The sequence below is a fragment of the Cornus florida genome, unplaced genomic scaffold (genome assembly GCF_030987335.1).
Source record: "Cornus florida cultivar Cherokee Brave unplaced genomic scaffold, ASM3098733v1 CherokeeBrave_3.0.0_Hap2_Chr11, whole genome shotgun sequence".
Taxonomy (NCBI): domain Eukaryota; kingdom Viridiplantae; phylum Streptophyta; class Magnoliopsida; order Cornales; family Cornaceae; genus Cornus; species Cornus florida.
The window spans coordinates 101,339,937-101,363,194 of record NW_026775581.1 but is presented as its reverse complement, the minus strand read 5'-3'; the positions used below and the strand labels follow the sequence as shown (position 1 = coordinate 101,363,194).

Genomic DNA, 23,258 nt, shown 5'->3' with positions numbered 1-23,258 from the left:
CACCATTCTCTCAAATATAGTTAACCGGTCTATTACGAATAGATTCAAGTCCGCCCCATCCTCTTCCCCCCCTCTATCTCTCTCCCTCCTCCTGTGGCCTGTACGTGCTTTTATTCTCTCTCTGAAGAGTCTCAGTCCCAACCTTCAATTCTCAACAGAATCGTCTAAAAGGACCTCACAATTTATCTTATTGTCTGCTATTCTTCGACATTTTCTAATCCTCTATAAACATTTCACTCTCTTATTTTGACTTTATATATACTCTGAAGCAATACAATGGACACAGGCTCACAGTACAGTCCTCGCACAGTCGAAGACATCTTTAGGGATTTCAAATGTCGTCGAGCCGGCATGATCAAAGCTCTCACTATAGGTTCTTTTTTAGGCTTCTGAATGTTTAGGTTTTTATCAACTGCTTTTTTATTTTTATTTTCATTTTTACTAAATTTCGGAGTGTTTTGATGTTGCAGATGTTGAAGAATTTTACCAGCAGTGTGATCCTGGTTAGTGTTTTCTCTTGAAGATTTTAACACGTCTAATTATATGTATATCTTTTAGAAAATTTCAACGTCTGCATGCAGTTACTAGTGGTAGCTGAGAGCTGTTTTTGTTTTGTTTTGTTTTATTTGTGTTTTCCTTTTTTTTTTTTTTTTCATTCGTCAGTTCGGTTCTGAAGCTGCGATGTGTTTGTGTGTGTGTGTGTGTGAAGCTTGATTTTGTGTTTTTGTTGATTTACTGACCTCCAGTTCTGTAAATTTTGAATTTAGGATAGATCATTTTTTCTTCTTTTGTCTCCCTCTTGGGATGGTTCTTTTTGCATTGCCATTTATGATTCTGTTTTGTTTTGTGTGTGGGTAGCTATCACTTATTATGCAATCAGGAAGAGATAAAATATTGTGTATTGGTTTATTTGAATGGATGTGCACCAGTCCATTTGATAGGGATATACAACATACAAATGTTTTGGGCTTATGGGTGATAGACATTTGAAGGTTATGACCAGTTAGGTAACTGGAGTAGTTACCATTGATCTGAATTGTTTTAGGTTCCTTTTTAGGATTTTGTATGCTGAAATAGGCTGTGTAACTGTTGTTTGCTTAGCGGAAAAAGAGCCTGTGTAGATTGGGACCAAAATAGTTCTGCCATTAGTGCCTCTTGCATGCCTTTAATTTCTTTCCATGGTGAACTCAAGATGAGCCCCCTTAAGAATTATTTTATATGTACTGACTATGTCTTCTCATTCTTTTCTTTTTAACTCATCAATCTTATCTTATTGATGTTATTTTGTTTGATTTATCACAAGACGTGCATTTGATTATTAATCCATTGATTCGCACTATATTTCAAGCATAAATTTGCTAATCAACAATAATTGTTGCTTCTATGCTATTCTATTAAGGAAAGTGCGAATCTGGCTTAGAATATTCTTTCCGAAGCTTCCATGTTTAATAATCATTTTGGATAAGAGGACATGAATATGATACATTTATTATTTGAATAATGTCACATGAATGATTTGTGCTTCCTTTGTACATTTTTTATTATTATTATTTTTTGGGTGAAGCAGGGTAACAGGCTGAAGACATGGATCAAGTTAGGTGTATTAAAGATATAAAGAGAGGTTGATGAGAGACATGGATCCAGTTAGGTGTATTAAGGATATAGATAAAACAATACTAATTAAAGATAAAGATATATTAGAAAGATGAAAAAATTACTTTCAATAATTACTAGATAAGGAATATACTAGGGAAGAAGTCGTAAGTAATGAACCCATTTGCATGGTAAACAAAATTCATAACAAGAAAGTAGAGGACACACTTAAGAAAATGGGAATAGTTTCAATAATTACTAGATGAGGAATATACTAGGGAAGAAGTCGTAAGTAATGAACCTTACATAGGCATGGTAAATGAAATCCATAATAAGAACGTAGAGGACACACTTAAGAAAATGGAAAATAATAAGGCCGTATGACCGGATAACATACATATAGAGGCTTGGAGAATTTTAGGAGAGATAGGCATTGAGTGATCAATAAAGTTGTTTAACAAAATTTTAAGAGAATAAAGGATGCCAAGTGGGTGGAGGAAAAGCACAATAGTACCAATCTATAAGAATAAAGGTGATATACAAAATTGAGGAAATTATAAAGGAATTAAATTAATGAGTCACGCAATGAAATTATGGAAAAATAATAGAGAAGACTAAGGAAAGAAACATCAATATTCGACAACCAATTTGGATTTAGGCCGCGTAGATCCACTATGGAGGCCATATACTTGATAAGACAACTAATAGGAGAGTATAAGAGCAAACAAAAGGACTTGCATATGGTTATCATAAATTCAGAGAAGGCATATGATAGAACGCCATGGGACGTAATTTGGTGGGATATACGAACAAAACTATATTGACTTATAAATCTTATTCAAGACATGTATAGTGGGATATTGACTAGAGTTAACACTATATGCGGGGAAACTAGTGACTTTCCTATAAAGGTGGGACTACACCAAAGATCGGTGTTGAGTCCATACCTATTTGCGATAATATTAGATGAAATAAAGAAAGATATTCAAGAAAATATCCCATGGTTACTAATAAATACCTCTAAGGAAGCCTTAGCAACAAAATTAGAACCATGGAGAAAAGCATTAGAGTCAAGGGGCCTAAGAATTAGTAAAACTAAAACGGAATATTTGGAATGTGCATTTGATATAATAGAAAATGATGACAATATTTATATCACACTTCAAGACCAAATAATTACTCAATAGAACTATTTCTATTACCTAGGATCAATACTACAAAAAGATGGGGAGATAGATGATGATGAAGTAAGTTGGATTGCAGTCGGGTGGACAAAATGAAGGCTAGCTAGTGGTATCCTTTGTGACAAATGAATACCAAATAAAATAAAGGAAAATTCTATAGAATGCTTATTAGGATGACAATGTTGTATGGAGCGGAGTGTTGGGCGTTGAGAAAGACACAAATACAACGCATCCATGTAGCGAAAATTAGGATGCTAAGTTGCACGATAGGAATCACTAGACGAGATAAGATAAATAACGAACGTGTGAGGGGAACATCAGGTCTAGCGCCTATAAATGACAAAATTAGGAAAAATAGACTTGCGTGACATGGTCATATGCAATGCAGGCCCGATGATGCACCTATAAAAAGAGGAAGAATAGACTGTAAGTGACAAGGAGGCTGGCCAAAACTCATGTGGGATGAAGTAATTAAAAATTACTTGAAAAATCTAAATTTAATAGAGGACATGGTGTGTAATAGGAAAGAATGGGAAATGAGAATTCATGTGGCCGACCCCATCTCTATGTGATCAAGAGAAGTATGTTAATGAGGGTACTGGTCTGTACGTCAAACTGTAATGACAACTTTGTTTGATTCAGAATCACAACTTGTTTTTTGTGGAATGCTGGATACTCATAATATGGAATTATTAGTAGTTTGTTGAAGGACAAAGCATAGTCTTCTTTTAACCATGGTTGGAGCTGCCTATCTTATGAAGTTGATTAATAGATGGCTCGAAACAATTTTATTTATGCAACTTAGCTCTTCGATTTTTTTCGATGGGGATGGGTATGGGGATGGAGGGAGGGGATGGAAGATTCTTGACACGAAATGCCAACACGACTCAAACCCTGAGTACATGGAATGAAGTTAGGGGGGTTTTGGTTTGCCGTAAATCATTTTCATGACATAATTGGGTTAATGCTAACATTCAAAACAGAAAGGTCATGTTTGGGATTCCTGGCATGAGCTGAATAACCTATGGTCCTACACTGACCTGTTGATTATTTCTTTTTCCATGATAAATTTATGACCCAAGGCTACGTAAAGCTGTATTAATAGGGCAAAAATTGGAGTCTGTAATTTTATTTATTTTAGAGTGTCTAGTTAGTTAAGTTGGTTATGTTACCTTGTCCAAGGGCAGATTAAGAATTTCACAATTTTGCAAAAACAAAAAGGTAATTGCAACCTGAAATGGGACACTCACTGATTAGGGTTTATGCATATAGCGATCCAGGTTTTATGGTTTAGAAAGGAAACAAATCAGAATCCTAATACAAAAAGAACAACAGACTTTAAGGTATCCATTGAAGCTGGCTGCCTTGGTGTCAATCGATTGACTTGGCTCAATCAATCTAACAGTTTGGTTCTTGAATTTCCTTTTTGAATTGAAACACTTAAAAACCTTACTGTTTTCTGACTTTAATTTCTATACAAAGACACTAAAAGCTCAAAAAACCTAAATATGATAGAATAGAGCATAATAGAGTATTCAAGCATTCATTTCATCTTGTTTTGTGCATCCTTGTAATCCTCTGATTGCAAGAACTTTGTTTTTCTGCATCCATAATCATACATCGAGCATGGTGAGTGGATCATTCAGTTGTTGAACTCTCTGTTCCTGTGGTTAAAGGTCTTCAACAAAAACCCTAGACACAGGTTTTGGTAACTAGTGAGGAAACGGAAATCCATGGAGAAATAGGTTGCATAAGGAATGGATTTGTCTACAGATCCATAGTTGTAGGATTTGGGTTGATTTTGCGTGAGTCTGAGACAGGAGGGACTAAGGAATTCTTGGAATAAAGTGGGGTAACTTAGTGGTAACCTTTTTCTCACTTTGTGTGTTTTGATCAGCCTAGCTAGGTTTTGTGGTATTTCTTGTTTGATTTTTTTTTTTTCAAGTAAAAATTGTTGTGCTCTAGTGTGCGATTGTGTTACTTTTACTGTTTCAGATTCTCACGTGCATGGTATTTGCTATGGATGAATTGAATTATATGCCTGATAGTTACTTTGATTTGTAAATCGCTGTCAGTTTAATTATAATTAAAAATCTATTGAAGTTAAGAGTTAAATTTGATACCTATTCATGGTTCACCCCCCTTCTGGGTCTAGATCACGGCCTTGCACTGCAGATATCAGTCCAACAGTCTTCTCAGGGACACATGGGAGTGGATGAAAACCTGTACCTTATCTTATTCTCATTCATAAAGTTTTGAACATAGAGACAAGAACAGCGGCTTCTGTTTTTCCTTCCTCTTCTCATCTTCATTTGAAGTTGCTATATTTCACAAGTTTGTACCTATCTGATTTGTGGAGTTTAATATTTAATCACTGTACTCCAACATTATCAACCTTTTATTTTATTGCTTTCTCATTGGATTTATATTTTGGATCAGAACCGTACCTTTGATTTTAATTTGGGGAGACTTCTCTCTCTTATTCATATATATCTATATATATATATATATATATATATATATTTTATGTGATGACTGATGTTGTGGCCTGAATTTGGTTTCCGGGTTGTGTTGCGACCCATTTTTTACCCGTCGACCCTGTGATGGAGCTTTGTGTGGGCATATTTATAATATTTGACCCGTTTTTGCTTGCGGGTCGTGACTCTATTGTAGCCTGATATATAAGGGTGTTTAGGATTCGGAGTGGGATATTGAGAGACACTGAAAATCGCAGATAAGAGGTGAGAGCTAGGGTTTGGGGTTGAAACTTGTAATCTCCTATTTTCCGCATAGTGAAAACTTTCGCCGGATCTTCACTTTGGTCGTAGGCTTTTGCCCAACCACACTAAAACACTTTGCGTTCTATTGTTTGTGGTGTGCTTACTTTTCTGTTGTGTTTCTTGGGTTTGCTGCGTTTGTCGTAACAATTTGTATTTGTATATCTGGGAATCTATTGTCTTGGGCATATGATCAATGGGTTTTGTTATTTTCTTTGTCATTGTTTTGAAACTTGACTCATCCGCCTGATAAATGTGTGGTAGTTTTGAATCTTGACGTCAATTTGTTGTTTCTTTCTTAAAACTTGTGCAAAAATAACTTGGGTATGGAAACCTTTTCATGCTTCGCTTGTTACTATGTCAGGAAATCTGCAGTTAGATAGGTAACATTTGGCTTGGGTTCATGTAAATACAAACATGACAGAACCCCTTTATTAAACTGGTCATGTTTTGTCACCCATTTTATAATTAGGTGGTGTTCATTTTGAAGAGTTTTACACCGTTATTAATTGGGTTATGTTCGGGTTGGCCAACATCGTCTAGTACATATGTTTTGGCAGGACAAAATGTGACATGATTGTCTATCTTACTTGAAAATTGAAAGGCTTGAGAAACTCATTTTAAACAAGAGTCTTTCCTTCTTCTTTTTTCCTTTTTTATTATTATTAGTTTTTTTTAATTCATTATTTTCCATTGTTCAATTCCCCTTTTTCTTTGGTTTTACTTTGTCATTCACATCAGTGAGGATCAACATGGTAAGCTTAACCGATTGACTTCAGTTAGAGCACACAACCTTTTTTGTTCTTTGCTAGTGTGTCTTTTTAATGTGATAGAACTTACTCTTCTCATATCACAGCCTCTTGGCAATGCCTCTTTTTTTTTAGTCGTCGTCGTTTCTAAGTTCCAATAAAACTGGACTATCAAATAAAAACGTGCTGTGCACTGTTCAGTGTTCACATGTCTTTGAGACGTGTTTCATTGTCGTTGTTCCTGATACTACCATTCCTTTTTTTTTTTTTATAAATATTTTAGACTATTCTTCCCACATGTGGTCCTTCCATGCAATAGTTTAGGAGTACATATTAGTTTGGTATCTGGGAGTAAGAGAATATTGAGGATCCGCTTTTGTTAAAGGGCTCAGGTACATGTGTTTGGTACAGATATGTGTCCAAGCGTCGGATTATTGAATCCCAAAATACATTGATTGACACATGAACACTACTAAATATTCATATTATATAATTTTTTAAATTTATTTTCTAAACTAAAATAATGATTTTATGTTACATAGATGTCCGCATGTTAGCTTGCTTTGGTGCTTGCACCAAAACATTATTTTCTTCGCATAGGTTTCAACTTTCAAACACATTTATTTATAATTTAGAGATTTCTTAAGACAACTTGTTTATTTTTTACTTGCACATATATTCATATACCACAAAGTATCATGTTGGTGGGTGGCTAATATATTGGCAACTGTGGTATGACTTGTGATTTTATTGGCTTGTATGGTGCAAGTATCAGTATGTTTTGGCTGTTGTGCTTCTAAACTGGTTTGGTTTGACCATCACTACTGAGAACTTTCTTATTTTAAGAGGAAACTGTTTTTAAGGCATTGTTTTCTTTATTCCACAACAAAGTCAGAAACTTCCTTTTTAAATTTTTTTATCATAGTTGTACAATTTTTATGTAACTACTTTAGAATTATTTCGTAATATTATTTTTATGTTGTTTTTTTTTAGCAATCAATCAAATTTATGTCTCAAGAGCAGTAATAAGCTTTATAATCAATATTGAAGACGGATATTGATGCTTGCAAACAGTAAAACGAAGATGAAAAATGCTGTATCATAGATTGTAATAAAAAAAATCTACTAAAAGAAACAAAAAGGGGAAAAAAAAAAAATAGAAGAGCACTTTTAAGTGCGCCGAAATCTCGCCTCTTGACATGTAACAAGGAAAGAGCTAAAAAAAAAGAAGGAAAAAATTAGGTTATCACTTAACCTATACTCTTTAACTTCTAAAATAATAATAATAATAAAAATTGGATTTACGAAGACTTTTCAAAATTTAAACTTGAATCCTGTATTATTACATTTATGGTTTAATTTTTGCAGTTGTTGATTGCTCTTTTTGTGGCGACTAGAGATTTTCTTAATTTTTATTTTTTAATTCATAGTGATTAATTTGCTTTGTATTGTATTTGAATTATTGGAATATATTCATGTTTCGATGTACAGAGAAGGAGAATTTGTGCTTGTATGGACTTCCCAATGAGCAATGGGAGGTCAATTTACCTGCAGAAGAAGTGCCTCCAGAACTACCAGAGCCTGCATTGGGCATTAACTTTGCTAGAGATGGGATGCAAGAAAAGGATTGGTTATCTTTAGTTGCTGTCCACAGTGATGCATGGTTGCTTTCTGTTGCCTTCTATTTTGGTGCTAGATTTGGATTTGATAAAGCTGACAGGTACATCTTCTAGTTGTTTGCTCTTTCTCAATGTCAATCTTACACAATCTGGAGGGGTAGAAAAGAGAGGATATGGGAAATTGTTAATGTATTCAGTAGATGAATAACTTAAAATCAGTACTCTCAAGGTCATATTGTTCTAGTGATTTTCTAGGAACTCGTTGATCTTAAATTTCAGATCTCTCTTTTTTTATGGGGAGTTTCTTTGTCGTTCAATACTTCACAGCACATAAAAAGGGGACAAATTGGTGGTTGGTAGAGTTAGATCATGAATCCTTGTAGCAACAGAACGCTAGTGCTTGAACATATTATTTCCTTTTTTGAATTCTGGCAGCCCTTAATTGTTATGGTGCCTTCATAATTTGTACTTAGGCCATATGCATGTTGTATCAAATAAGATCAGGATACTTCAGATATTAGACTAGTCCATTTTACATAATTCATGGTCATATAAACAAGAGAACTTTGCTGTGGTTTTTTCTACATTTCTTTTGTTTTCAATATTATGATACAAAAGATTCCGTCCCTCTATTGATACTTAAAGGTTAGCACCATTTTAAAATTTTAAATGGTTAAAAAATAAACCGACACATATTTTATTTTATCCAAGTTTTGAATGCTTTTTATAAAGGTGAAAACTTTGTAACAAGGCATGGAAGTTTGACATTTATAACTGTTGTTTTCCTTGTTTCTTCATGTTTTATATATTGCGTTATGGCCCATTTGGCGTCTTAAGTAATTTTACTAGTCAAAAAGGAGGGAAAAAAAATGTGCTGCATGAGAGAAGCCGCAAATGCGTATATCTCTTAGATGGGACCTGGTTGTAGTGGTGTTATATACTGGAAAAACCAGTTGTGTCCTCATAAATAGTTAGAAAATCAGTAATGAAACTGCCTTTAGATTTTTGTGTTACTTTTGCTGCCATGTAATGCATCTGGTGTTCCAGCTTATTTAGTTTATAATTAGGTTAATTTAGTGAGATGCTATAGTTTGAACCATTTGTAATCATTTGTGGTGCAGGAAGCGGCTTTTTAGTATGATGAATGAGCTCCCTACAATATTTGAAGTTGTGAGTGGCACTGCAAAGAAACAACAAAAGGAGAAATCTGTAGTCTCAAATCATAGTAGCAACAAATCTAAGTCAAACTCTAAACCGGTAAAAAGACACTTGCACAATAGTTCAATTTTGGTTAAGTAGTTTTAATTATCTGGATAGCGACTAATATGCTGGTGCCAAATTTAGGGGAAGCACCTTCATTTGCTCTTTCTTATTTTTGTCACTAATCGGTGACAACGAATCTCTCCTGAGTTTTATTTATACATTTCAGTTGGATCTTAGACATCAGCACGCCTATAGTTGGCATAACTCAACTTAGATTTGCTGTTTGTTTTGGTTATGACTTGTGAGAATAGATGGGAAGTAACTCCTACCTCTAGAGTTACATCCTGTACGAGGGCATTTCCAATTAGGCTTCATTCCTGATATTAGTCTCATGTTCTTGTGTCTTTGTGTGCTCTTGGGATTCATTGGCTTGTATTTTCATGCATATCCATTAAGGGGAAGTTCATATTTGGACTTAAGAGAGCTGTGCTCATTAATTTCTACAAATATGACATCTGCTAATCCTTGAACAACGCTTACTGTCAGTTTTCATTGGTTTTTATTTTTTGATCGATAGAATCAGCGGGGATCCGAATCTCTGGGAAAATACTCAAAAATGCAGCCAAAAGATGAAGAGGAGGGCTTGGACGAGGAAGATGAGGATGAGCACGGGGAGACCTTGTGTGGAGCATGTGGAGACAACTATGCATCGGATGAATTCTGGATTTGTTGTGACGTGTGTGAGAAGTGGTTCCATGGCAAGTGTGTGAAGATCACCCCAGCTAGGGCCGAGCACATCAAGCAATACAAGTGCCCATCTTGCAGCAACAAAAGAGTTCGCCCCTGACACAAGTTGCAATATATGGTTTTTCACCTTTTGTAATTCTTGGTGGGACACTGCTAACTGCCTTGTCAGTCAGGTTCCTCCTTTTGTTTCTGGGTGCTATATTAAGCACAACTTGTGAATGGCTACTTCTGGTTTAGGGGATCTTACTTTTCAGTACAGCACTATCTGTTTGTAGAATGGTCAATTCGTACCCTGTTTTGTTTGAACAATTAGTCATGATGTCTTGTGAATTAACACTAGGAATTTTAATCTCTGATGGTTGTGGCTCCTGGCTGGCTTTGCTTTTTCCTCTTTTTCTTTCTTTTGAATCTCCTATGATTCGATATTTTTACTACAATATGATTTATATGTAGGTTTTATTTATTTTTAATGTTTTTATGCCTTGGAGTATTTTATTCTTGTTTCTGCAATTTTTGGTGCAATTAATTAATTTAACTAGTGTGTGTATATTGTAGGTGGCATCTTAAAAAGCAGGTATGATGTAATATATTATGGTTTCTGAATACGCAAAACCATCCAAGATTAAGTCAAAGAAAATAAATTGACTTTGTCCTGCACAAGTTTTAGGTTCCTATACCTGTAATAGCTAATTGTTGTTGCCAAACACTCCCTGTGGGAATCCAATTATAATCTATTCCTGTTACAAAAAATGTGAGGACACTTTTTGACATTATTTCACAGAGTGGTTGCTAAACTTGCTAGTATGCTTAAACAAGCATTCTCAGTCTTAGCTTATATTACTTTTGTTCCAAATGGAAAATGATAAAACACTTTGGAGGAGTGAAAATTTGTCCTTATTCATTGTTAATTAAGAGTCTTTGTTGAACTTGAATGATTGGAGTGCCAAAAAAATAAAAAATAAAATAAAAAAACGAATCAAAAAGTATAGCAGCACTCTTTTCCAATTCTCTGTTTTCTGTTCATGTTATTTAATTATGACTTGACTTATATCATCTGCCCATGATTGCTTTGCACTAGGACAAGGCACTGGTCTTTTGCCCAATTACTTTGGAAATGATCACAACTTATTATTTGGTTGGAATTTGACAAATTTATTGCATTTCTCTTATCTTTATCTCAGCTTTTGATGTTAAACATTAGGATTAGGTACATAATTTGAGTTCTCTATTTTTAACCAAATTCACCATTTTCTAAAAAGAGATGTCAAATCAAGTAAATAATTGCATCTAACAACCATGGATTAGGAGAAGCATTATCATAGTGATAATTAACTGTAAAGCAACATCACACTCCCAACTTAAAACTATTGACCATTCACTATTCTATCACATGCAATATAGTAGAATCAGTCCACCTCTCTCTCTCTCTCTCCCTCTCTCTTTCTCTCCAACATTTTGTATTATTGAAGACAGCTAGATTCCAAGTATTATATATATATATATATATATATATATATATATATCATTTACAAACTTGCAATGCAATCTGGCAAAAGAATAAACCCATTGATTCTAAAAACGCATGCATACAATGTACACAACAATTCCATATATTACAAATCTGTATCATCAATTCTTTTTTGAAATACAATACTTACTGGACTCCAAAAGCAACTTAAAAAAACACAATCAGAGCCCCCAAACCATTAATCTTCATCATCAACTCTCTCTGTATAATCTATCTGTAAGCAAACTCTTGTACATGTTAGAACAACCCAAATCAGCACACCCCTGGTAAGGCCAATACCCAAAAAAAAAAAAAAAAAAAAAAAAAAAAAAGCAATAAATTAACTTCAAATCTGACTTGGGCCTGTCTCTTGAGTGGCTTCTGGGCCTAAGTTGGACAGTCCTACCCCCTGCATTTTCTTGATAGAATTGTTCTTCTCAAGCCTAAGCCCAGCCCTGAACCTGGCAATGAAGCTATCAGCTTTGGTGTTCACATCTGGGCTCGGACAGAACAACGGCGACATCACATCTCCGGCGATCATCCCGCCCGTTATCTCACTTGATTCAGCTGATGTCGATGTCTTGCTCGGTGGAGATTCGACGTCTTCCAGATCCGGAGACCCACTGCGCGAGCTATGGTTGCTCAGTACCCTAACATAATCACCTTGCACCACAAATTTCCAGGCCGGCATTTTGAACGGCGGTGGAGGCGGCGGTATCGGAATCAAAGGCGACTCATTGCCAATCAAAGGGGTCTTAGATCCACTGTTTGAATGCTCATCTATGCTGTTGAAATTACTTATCTGTACCGGTAAAAATGGTTTGTGGGTAGTGACTGGTGGAATTTGGCTTGTATTTCTGGATGCACGCGCCGCCATAGATGGAGGTGGAGGCGGAGATGGTGGTTGTTGTTCAACAAAAAGAAATCTCTTATTCTTGCCCTTTTTGGATGAAAACAGATTAGGAAGAACAGACGGTGGTGGCGGCGGCGGCGGCGGCGGCGGAGGTGGTGGTGGTGGTTGTTGTTGTTGTTGTGAATAAAGGGGATCTTGAGGCTGAAGTAGGCTTTCGAAATTATCAACACTTCTCTGTCTTTGCTTCTTCTTCTTCTTCCTTTTATCGTAGAATGAGGTTAAGAAATCTTTAGTTGAATTTGCACCACTTCTTTTTCTGTTACTTTTGCCGACATTTTGCTCGGAATAATACTGGGATGATGGAATCGGGGGCGGAGGCGGTGGTGAAGTCAGCACTACTGGTGTTGCTGGGGACTTTTTGGGTTCTAAATCATTGTTCATCACTTGTGTGTTTGTTTTCTGTTTATGTGCAGCACTTTGATGGTGATAATTTCGCCTTGGCTTTTGTTTGACAGCTGGCATTGGCACTGTTGGTGGTGGTGATGGTGGTGGTGATGATTGCGGCGGCGGAGGTGGTGGAGATGATTGCGGTGGTGGTGATTGCCGTATTGGATCATATGGAACTTCCTTGGTAGGAGTACTACTCACCAATAAATCAACATCTTGTGGCTGATGCCGTCGACGACGAAGGTGATCGGAGTCGGAAATCCGATAACCGTCGACATGGGTATCGTCAAACCATCGCCGGCGATCATCCCTGATCACCCACGGTGACTCTTCACGTAGATCTGGGTATGAGCTGCTTGCCCTCCTCAACCCACCACCCATGCTATCTGAATTGTACACCATCCGATCCGAATACTCATACCATTGGTGTGGTGTTGATGGGGTTGATTTCTGGACTTGATCTCTGACATTAGAGACCGTCTGATCTTCATCAAAACTGTTTTCATCATGAATCTTGTTTCTGCTGAGAAATCCAAAGACTATGGCAAAGAGAACTAGTATTATATTGAGTGAGTCCCAGCTTTTTTTCACCGAGTTTGGTCTATAAACATGAGCAGTAATGGATTGGATTGAAGGAACTATGAAAAACATGAAAACAAAAGCAGTTACCAACAAGAGCAAGATCAATACTCCAGAGTTGAGGAAGAGAGAGGATAAGCCTCCGCCGCGGCGGCGGTCGGTGCGGCGGAGATTGGTGGAGCTTTGGAGCCAAAATGGTGGCAAATCTTCCCCATCTTCTTCCATAAGTTTAGGTATGTTTGGTTTGCTTTTGACGAGAGAGCAGAGAAAAGTGAGCTTTTTGGGACACCCTTGGGTTTGCTTTTGCTTTTGGTTGTAATGTGTTTGGTAGCTCTACTTTTTTGCTTTTGTGTGGGTTGGTTATATAACTTACGAGTAATAAACTAAGCATGAGTTTTGAATAAGGTATGTTTGATTGGTTGGAAATGGAGAGGTGATGGTGTAATAATTTAATCATATGTGGGGCCATTTTCTTGCCATGCAAGAAAAGTATGAAGAAAAGTAGTCGTATATGTACAATGAATGTATCATCACTTTGCTGTCTGTGTTTTAATTTCTAAGCAAGCTTAATCACGGTCAACTCTAATATCAATACTATGATTATTTCGACTGGATTGCGTAAATCACGCGAGTAAATTTATAATTTCTTACACTAAGTTAAGATTAAAAAGTAAATAATTTCTTACACTAAGTTCACATTTAGTTAATACAGTTTTGAGTTGAGGTCTGCTCTAATTCTAATTAAGTTCACATTTAGTAGTACTTGATTTAGTGATGGCCAAATTGAAGAATGTATTGATGAGAGGATTGATGTTGGCATTATGGAATCAATGAAGGGTATGATTTTGGAGCACACGTACACACTAGCCAGCCTCTCACTTTCCCACTTTTGTTTCAAATGATAGTGGGTTGTTTGTTGTTGGTTATAATTTTTAAAGTTTAACTACCAAACCTAATTAAAACAGATGTGCCATGTTTAACGCAATTAGAATTCATCAATTCTATTGTAAATATTAACTCTCTATAGCTGAAGTCCCTATCAGCAGCCATGGCAGAAAATAAAATTAAAAATGATATATATATATATATATATATATATATATATATATATAACCAAAAAAACGCGTACATATGTAACAAAAACAAGGGCATAATAGCGTATTACATGTGTGTGTGTGTATATATATATATAGATAATATAATAGTATAATATAATGAACTTGAAGTATCACATCAACTTCACATGTCCAACCAGACATCTAAACGCGTACATGGATGATAGTCGCATTTACATCTGACAGTTCAATATGAGGTTTTGCGAACATAAATATGCTATAAAATAATACTACTTGATAAAATTTTATATGTTAGCCGTGATTCAGTTTTGAGACTAAAAAATTTTACCCGTTTTCTTTTGCGGTGGTGAGTTCAATTTTAGGACTCTCTTATAGTCATGTATATAAATTTGGGGTAGAGAATGGTACGAGAAAATACTAAAAGTCGCATATTAGAAAGTGAAAGAGGAGGTTTTGGAGACTGAATATTGTAATCTCATGTTTTTAATATAAATGAAAATTTTTACCGAATCTTTACTTGTACGCAATTCCTTCATAACTCTCTCTCTCTGTCATTTTTGTTTCTTTGCCTCAAACACTGGGTAGTTCCCGGGGCACAATCTGTCTGCAAAACTAATAATGGCATGTTGTTTACCTCTAAAGTGCAACGTCGGTACCTCTTACATGAAGATTTATAGTAGCTGCTACTTTTTGGTGGTGTCTTAACAATTATATTTAATCAATAACCAGAATTTTGTTAGGAACTCGCACAAATGAACATTAAGAAATTAATCAGCCACCAGTTAAAAATCGGCAATCAGAAGTGCAAATCCACATTGAAGTTGCTTCCGAACACAAAATGAAAATGAAATGATCTAGGATTTCATTACTGAGTGAAGCAATATCTCTACAATTTCACATATAAATTACAGATACACAGAGACCCCAACGAATGGGAATCACAAGTTCTATAATACACAGTCTGTAATATGCACAAGATTAAAGCGGAGCCCAAGAACACGCATACGTCTGCGACACCATCGTTCTACAATTGTGCCCCAACAAGATCAAAGGGCAGCGGTTTTATGCACAAAGTGATCTGCTCGGACTTCTGTATGAGGAAGTTTGCGTAAGAGGTAGGAGGAACAAGGGCGGAATTGTAGCACCTACGACTAGAACAGAATGACAGCTATTGTGATCAGCACTGCTATTGTAAATATTAAAGCCTGCAACAATCATCATATCTGAGATTAATATAAAAGGGTGGATAAAGAAAGGGCCATATTCCATTATTGTTTCCCAGGCTAGATCTGAACAGAGTCCCCAATGCAGGAGCAGATAAACTGGTTCATACTTTAAAAAATTTCACTCGTATCTTCGGTATGCCTCAATACAAGACCAGCACGGGAAAGGATATTCAATCAAAACTGGCTATTACCCTATCTAAGAAGGTTTCCCCTCTCCTCTACAGAAGGTCTCTTAACATGGAGAACTTTTTAGTTGTAGGACAGCCAATTAGGGAAGACCAGTAAAGATAGTCATGGAACACTTACAGCTATCGCGTTAGCAGCAAGTCCTGCTCGTTCCCTAGGATCCTTGTGGTAGTAGCTCCCAAAGTAAAGAATTGTGCCATAGTACCACATCAATGGGAATACAAATCCAAGCAGAAGACTGGAAAGAAAAGAACATTTATGAGAAGAAAGAAAGAAGAAGAAGAAGAAGAAGAAGAAGAGGAAGAGGGACAGGAAACTCACGAAAACCATCCTATTCCACAGCCAAAGCAACGTAGTGGTTTGTCAAACATTCCTAATTGGTTATCCTCCACATCTTTAATGAGAGTATATTTTCCATTCTCACTCTCCTTGACATCTGTTACGAGTCCTGCATTCACCGAAACATATCAACTACTTTGCCAGGTATGTCTTGCTCATAGTTCTTATATTTTGCTACAAATCTTAAAAGAAAAGAATGCAAATAGAGCACTTTATTTTCAACTATCAAAAACAAGTTATATCAATACCAAACCATATGCACATCAGCCATTTCTAACACATAACTGTGTGCCCTCTGTAGTAGAAAATATACGAGTCACTTTCATTTTTTGTATTAAGATTTGTTTTTAATTCTTTCACTCAATTAAAATTCATTCCTGAATGCTGTGTAACTTAACATAATATAGCAGCAATCATGGTTCGAAAATAGAAGATAGGTAACAGCCAAATCCCCAGATCATCATTATCTCAATAATACCAGCAGCTTTTCCAGGGAAAAGAAAAAAATAAGGACTGATATTGTGAAGAAAACCATGAATGGGCAGTAAAAAAAAGCTAGAAGAGAATACCAAGTAGAAAGAAAATAAAAACGAGATAGTATGTCAGCTAAGTCAAAACTTCCTTAGCTGTCAAACTTCACCACAGGTTGCTGGAGCAAGAAAATACACCAAAAATTTGTTACATTCCATGGATTCAAACAAGGTTTTACTGAAAAAAGGAAGAACTCCTTAGAAATTATATCTAAGGTGGTAATCAAACCAGTGGAAGGATTGAATTTGGTGCACCATGAGATGAATTACCTCTTGCATGGACAGTAGGATGAAACAAGCTGAGACTCTCTAGTTAGGAACACAAATGAAGATTTTCAATCAATCTTGAAGCAGCTAAAACCTCTCAACAATCTTTTGATGAGAAATAAGAAAGAGAAACATGTAATTGACACTAAACAGGAGAATGGGTCATTGTAGCTTGCTCAAGGTCGCAAGGAAAGAGAGAGAAGCATGGTCAGTTAGGCAGTTGTTCTATCCGAATGCGTCTCGTTTTAGGTCAATGGGTCTTTAATGATGGCTGTCAAGATGTTTGAAGAACACTACTGGAATTTTGTATAAGACTCAGATAGCACCATTACCAATCATGGTGAGAAACTGCTAATAGATGTAATAACCAATTATTTCACCATAACATGTGACTAAATTGGTACATATGAAGAGGCCAACATCTAGTCAATCTCAGGAAAGAATAAACAATTAGACATTAAATTGGAGGGAAGGCATGGAGCTTGAACTATCACCATAGGAAGATAGGAATACGGAAACGCTAAGTTGGGTGAATAAGTAATTAATGAACTATAGTATAACAAAAACAAAGTGCTTTTTAGCTTGAATTAAAGGACACAGTAGACAACTTACACATAGCATAGAGCAGTAAGGTTCATACCCATTCCTGCCCTAGTTTACAAGAATAGAAAAGGACACAATAGACAACATGCATATAGCGTAGAGCAGTGAGGTTCATAACTTTCCCTACCTTATTTTAAAAGAACAGAAATTCAGTGGGGAGTAAGCAGGCTTCCTAACATGAAAGTGTGCATCCATGTCAGCCTGTGTGATCATAATCAATTAATTGGTTCTCTATATTGACATATTACTGTCAGGGACATTGTTTGCTGCAATGCTAAAAGGCATGAACTATCAAGCATGAGAATTGGGGGTTTGAGTTATAGGGAAGCCAATTAGTGGGAGTTCCAAGATAAGTGTCTGAGTGCTTTTGACTGCACTGATTAAACCAACTTGTTAAACAGAAAATGTTCTCTCTTTAATGGGCTACTGGATCTTCCAACAGAGACACAATGATGAAATTTGATTTTGATGGAACACAACCAAACTTTTCAGATTGGACTCTATACGAAAGGAAAATAAAACGTCAAAAAGAGGGTGTTCACTGTGTCATCACTAAAAGCGATACTGAAAAAAATAAATATGGAGAGGACATTTTAAAAAAGTTTACAAATTAATCCAAATGTCATGGAAGAGAAAGTGAAATAACTTGAATTGAAAGAAATACAAAACACCACAAGATAGATTCATTTCCACTGGACAACCAGAAACTCCCAAATATCACTGCTTACAAAAGGGAAGACCGCATCTAATGCCACTGGAAACCACAAACAAAAGCAACCACCTTCAAACTAAAACAGCCACAAATCAAAAAGGCCTCCCCTTCAGTTTACATTTTACTGGAGCAAACAACCCAGATCCGAATAAAGTTCTCTGCAGTAACTTAATAAAACCACAAACCTAAGACTTTCTATTTTAACTGGCAATTTCAAAATAGAATCATATGCATCATTAGTGCTTCTATATAAGACAAGTATGTTCTGTTCATCACTATTGCGTGCTCTGTGCAACAGAAGTAATCACGTAAACTGAAGTTCTACAGACATGAATTTTCCAAGTGTAAAGAAAGCATAGTTGTCAAATCGTGACTTGTATAATGAATTACCATCCTAACATTTAGAATCACTAATCATTGATTGTATCTTATCATCAATCATAAGATACAGAATTTTTTAAACAGTAGGTGATATGAATAGGAAGCAAGAATATATTGTAAAAAGGTAGGATGTAGTATTATATGTTTGTTTTGCTATCATGGTCATGTCATCTATGTCTAAGATGCATAACCTATTTTTTTATTTTTTATTTTTGATAAGTAAGATTTTTTAGCAACATTAACTCAGTTCTTTTCTACTTATCGAAAAGCTGTATTAAGATTTTTTTCTTATTTATCCAATAAAAGTGACTGTAAAATCATGATAAGAACGGAATTTTATGCCCTTACGCACTCACCAACGAATTTCATTCTTTTAGCAGACACAGGATTTCAAATCAAATTAGAAGACAAAGCATGGTCCATAAAAAAGAATCCACAAATATTTGAATAGTTGATTCTACTTTTCACCATCCATTTTAAAGTTTTTGTTTAAACTTCTCATTTCTGCTTTTTCTTTGTAAGATAAGCACGTGGAACTAAAAATTTTAATCTTACGTTTATTATTCTCTTTCATTTCATCTAACAATTTTCTTTTCTTTTTTTAATTAAAAACAAGCTGAATTCCAAATAAAAGCCCAAAATTTTCATAAATTCAACTGAAAAATAAACCACCAAATTATACATTATCACTTAATCAAATAAAATATTTTCATTTGAGAACTTCACTTCGAAGTTCACTCCCTTTTGCTTATACACATTTATAAGAGAAAACCAAAAATCCAAAGACTAAATAAAATGCTCACATCAAAGGTCAAAGCACAAATACAAATTTTAACTCTAATAATCAGTTGACTTCAGCAAATTCCCTTGCTGGTTTGGAAGAAGGAATAAACGCCAGTTTTTAGAGGGAGAAATCAAGTTATTGATGTCTTAAAAAAGAGTTAAAATATCTAATGGCATGAGAGAGAGAGAGAGAGAGAGAGAGAGAGAAGCAAAAAACGGTATGACCTAAAGCACTCAAAAGTGCTTTGGAAGCTAATATTGGAAATGTGAATCACGTGAATACCTTTAAAATAAATTAAAAAATTATTAAGATTCCTTGTACTATAGAAATCGCAGAGCGATTCATATCAACAAAGGGTGAAATTAGATTGAACTCGAATTGTAAACCATAAGACTCTAACAACTATGAAAGATGAAAGAAAGCCTATTAATTGTCTTCAAAATTCTCCTATCGGAGAAAATGTCATTATGTTGCAAGTTTCAACACGAGATCCTACATGGCCCCTAGGTAGGCCTGAGGGGGTAGATGAATGTGCAAAAATAGCAATGGTTTCAATAAAAACAATCTTTAAATGAACAAAACAAAGATAATTCATATCCAGACAAAGTTTAGTACTCTGATCCATGTGTCCAAAAATAATGAACTTTGATGTCCTCAGCTCCTCAGTCTTCCTTTATAGCACCTGTTACATGAAAAATACACTAAAGTAAGCAGCGTGTGTGATAAGAAATAAGAAAAATGCAGTTAAATTAATCTAAAGTAGTATGAAGTTTCCAGGTCAAGAAATTAAAACCTACAAGTCAAAGTTCATTCTAGGAACAAAATAAGAATATCAGTCATAATAAAGAGGAAAAAATTTGTCGAAGATAGAGGGTGCTCAATTGAAAAACAAAAGGAAATGAAACACAAAGACAACCGGCTGATCAAAAAAAAAAAAATATAAAAAGCCAAATTACTAACCAGTAAAAATGGGAACAGCATTTCTTAGGTATATGCTCAATAGGGTGATACATTATTTCATATAGTCCATTTACAATGACGATTCTTGAACCTCATATAGCCATATACCTTCCACCTGAACAACTGGGTCTATTTGATATGGCAACAATCAAGCACAGTGGTAAGGAGAACTAATCTGTCCGATTCAGAATGGTACTTGAAAACAAAGTGTTTAATACAAACAATAAACAAAAAAATTGCCTCCAATTTAAGAATGAAGTACACTATTGTCCAAAATCTTGGCTACGCTTCCTACAAGAGAGAAATTTGGATGGAAGTCAGTTTGATTGCATTAGAATGTGATGAGAGAATTAAGAACTAATTTTAAAACAGATTACAGTTTCATTTCCACACCAAGTCATAATTCTGAGGGTGGGCCTTGGCGCAACGGTAGTTCGAAACCGGAAACGGTCTCTCCGTGCAAATGTAAGGCTACGTACATCTGATTCTACCTAGACCCTGCAATGGTGGTGGGCGCCTCATACACTAGACTAGCCCCCCTTTTTTACCAATTCTAATTCTATTATTCGAATTTTTAGGAGTAGTTCTCAGTTTTTCTATTTTTTCAATCATGATTAAACAATTTTCCACTTAATTAATTCCTGGTGTGGAAAAACTTCCGTCTAAATGTCATTCCTCAATTTTTTTTATATAAGGAACCGATGCTTATTTAAATAATAATAATTACAATAATAATTATAATGTGAATAGCACGATGGGAGAAAAAGAGAGAGGCAGCAAATGAAATCCAACCAGCAGAGAAAAGTTTACCATGTTACTGACTTTATCACTTCCTGTAGGGAGTAGGGACAATAATTTATTGTGTTGGATCACCAAGAGCTTAGCCCTAGTGGTGTCTCCTCTTCTCCAAATGGAAGGTTACATGTTTGAATCGGCAATGGGACATATGGTGGTGCGTATGTGTGATTTACCTACCCAAAATAAATAAAGAAATAAACAATTTATTCCATACGGCATGGTAACTAAATCATGTTAGCTACTGCCAAACAAGATGATGATAAGATAAAGCCTCCGCAGTTTTATTGCAGAGAATTAAACTTGCACTTATTAATTATGAAATAGCTCATTGTTACCTATAAAATAAAATAAAATAAAATAATTCATTGTTCGATTACGTGCACAAATAACTTCTTAAACTCAATCTGAAGACCTCTAACAAAACCAGCTAACACCTAAAAAATTCCCCAAAAGATGCTATCCTGTAGTAACACTATGCACCACCCTTGAAGGAAGAAAAGGGGGAAAAATCAATATTCACAGGCTAACAGAAGGATGATGTGCAAACTAGCACTATTTCTAACTTACTCATACGCTTGTATGCTACACTGGCTCATAAATCCTAATCTTATTAAGCCAACAGGAAAACCATAAATTTCATAACCTAAAATTAAAAATAACTAGTTCGATTTGTATTCCAAATTGGAATTTGTACCTCACTACCCAATTACTGACAATAAGCAAAGCAATAATATGATCGGTGAGTTCAAATTTCAATTCTATAATTATGCAAATGAATCGAGTCGAAATAAATTCATGTGTAGTCAATTCCTTCAATGAGTAGCAGCACTATGTGGTCCTTATGCCAACTTTAAATTTTTATTTCTTTTGAAAATGTTTGATACAATAAGGTGACTGTTACAAACTTACCATTCTTAGAAGCCTCTATACTGCAGCTAAATGCACCAAAATATAAACTTAATGAACAATGATGATGACAGATATTCCTGCACAATTGAGGCTTCCCTAGATCTGCTGGAGCATGATATTGGGATTTAGGCAAATGTTTCATGAAGAAACCCACACTCAGCATGACAGATTTTATGATTTTATAGACTTCTAAACTAAATTTCAATGAGCTCAAGCATACCTATCAAAGTAGAATCCAATACAATATTTTCAGGTAGAAGATCTATAAAAAATAAAAAATAAAAAATAAAAAATAAAAAATTCAGTTCAACAATAAGAAAATCAAGGAAAAATAAATAACTACGGACCCAAATTCACTCAATATATTTCAACAAGTATTATCATCAAATACTTGCTTACCGGTGAAAAAAATGGCTACTTGAGAATCAATTCAAGTATAAATGAATAATTTTTAAATCAAAGCCAGTATTGACAGGAAAACCAAATTCAAATTGCTTACAAGTAAAGAAAAGAACTGCGAAAAAGGTGCAAATAAAAAGAGTTGGTGCAAGTTGCAATTATTTTCACTCAATTAAATTTTCAATGTTGAAACAGTTAAAGAGCTTCCCAGAAAACACGAATATGCTACTTCGAACAAAATTGAAAGTCGCCAATCAAAACCCTCCCACAAGATCACAAAGAAAACAACAAATAAACACATTTAAGTCAACCGAAGTCGTAAAAAAAAAAGGGAATTTAATCAAAACCCATCGAAAGTTAACCAGGATTACCTAAAATCAAATAAGAACAACTGAAAATGTGTTAACGAGTGATGGAGATTAAGCATGTAACAGGAACGATTCAATAAAAACCAGATATTCCGTTCTTACCCAAAAGAGAAGAGCTTGAGGGGCTTGAAAGAGGTTTCCACTGGAACAAGTTCAATAAGAGAAGCATACGAGAACATACGTAAGAAGAAGAAAAAATCTGCCTCTGTTGAGAAGTGCTTTTTCGCACTCAGACGAAAAGTAACGAAAACAACCCTGATGCAAAGCAGACTAAAACGAAATGACATTCTTTGGTAAATATTGTTTCTGATTTTTAAAATTGGTTGATTGCATAAAATTCTCGAACGAAAAAAATATATATATCTTTAAAAAAAAAATTTTAAAAAAAAAACTTTCTTTTTTTAAGATCTGAATTCAGTACTTTCTACCGACTCTGTGCATAAACTTCCAGTAGAATGCTAT

At 35.2% G+C, this 23,258-nt stretch overlaps 3 protein-coding genes across 7 annotated transcripts; 1 reads left to right on the top strand and 2 right to left on the bottom strand.

The window, feature by feature from the left end:
• The first annotated feature begins 32 nt into the window (after window positions 1-32).
• Window positions 33-10,350, top strand: LOC132287129 (PHD finger protein ALFIN-LIKE 4-like). Its single transcript, XM_059789639.1, has 5 exons — window positions 33-373; window positions 471-503; window positions 7,795-8,023; window positions 9,044-9,179; window positions 9,703-10,350. The coding sequence occupies exons 1-5, from the start codon at window positions 277-279 to the stop codon at window positions 9,970-9,972; spliced, it is 765 nt and encodes a 254-aa protein (XP_059645622.1). The 5' UTR covers window positions 33-276; the 3' UTR covers window positions 9,973-10,350.
• Window positions 10,351-11,466: 1,116 nt separating this feature from the next.
• LOC132285856 (pollen-specific leucine-rich repeat extensin-like protein 1) lies at window positions 11,467-13,643 on the bottom strand. Its single transcript, XM_059788087.1, has one exon. It carries the CDS (start codon window positions 13,481-13,483, stop codon window positions 11,726-11,728), a length of 1,758 nt encoding a protein of 585 aa, XP_059644070.1. The 5' UTR covers window positions 13,484-13,643; the 3' UTR covers window positions 11,467-11,725.
• Window positions 13,644-15,173: 1,530 nt separating this feature from the next.
• On the bottom strand, window positions 15,174-23,144 carry LOC132283917 (large ribosomal subunit protein eL20z-like). 5 transcript variants are annotated; one of them, XM_059785959.1, is made up of 7 exons: window positions 22,899-23,144; window positions 21,133-21,293; window positions 20,323-20,613; window positions 19,978-20,044; window positions 16,068-16,194; window positions 15,867-15,984; window positions 15,174-15,539 (listed from the first exon to the last, which is right to left on the bottom strand). In XM_059785959.1, exons 4-7 carry the CDS (start codon window positions 19,985-19,987, stop codon window positions 15,486-15,488), a joined length of 309 nt encoding a protein of 102 aa, XP_059641942.1. In that variant the 5' UTR covers window positions 19,988-20,044; window positions 20,323-20,613; window positions 21,133-21,293; window positions 22,899-23,144; the 3' UTR covers window positions 15,174-15,485. The 5 variants fall into 5 exon arrangements, with proteins under 5 accessions (XP_059641942.1, XP_059641943.1, XP_059641944.1 ...); XM_059785960.1 differs by lacking the exon at window positions 20,323-20,613 and having other exon boundaries at window positions 21,145-21,293; XM_059785961.1 differs by lacking the exon at window positions 21,133-21,293.
• Between the last annotated feature and the right edge of the window lie 114 nt (window positions 23,145-23,258).

Excerpts from the sequence above, each read along its gene's own strand:
- LOC132287129 (XM_059789639.1), top strand. The coding sequence starts at position 277 with ATGGACACAGGCTCACAGTACAGTCCTCGCACAGTCGAAGACATCTTT. Across the intron at positions 374-470 it reads GATCAAAGCTCTCACTATAG|ATGTTGAAGAATTTTACCAG; the intron begins GTTCTTTTTTAG and ends TTGATGTTGCAG. Across the intron at positions 9,180-9,702 it reads CTAAGTCAAACTCTAAACCG|AATCAGCGGGGATCCGAATC; the intron begins GTAAAAAGACAC and ends TTTGATCGATAG.
- LOC132285856 (XM_059788087.1), bottom strand. The coding sequence starts at position 13,483 with ATGGAAGAAGATGGGGAAGATTTGCCACCATTTTGGCTCCAAAGCTCC.
- LOC132283917 (XM_059785959.1), bottom strand. Across the intron at positions 15,985-16,067 it reads TGTGGAATAGGATGGTTTTC|TCTTCTGCTTGGATTTGTAT; the intron begins GTGAGTTTCCTG and ends TTTTCTTTCCAG. Across the intron at positions 15,540-15,866 it reads TTGCTGCTAACGCGATAGCT|GCTTTAATATTTACAATAGC; the intron begins GTAAGTGTTCCA and ends TGATTGTTGCAG.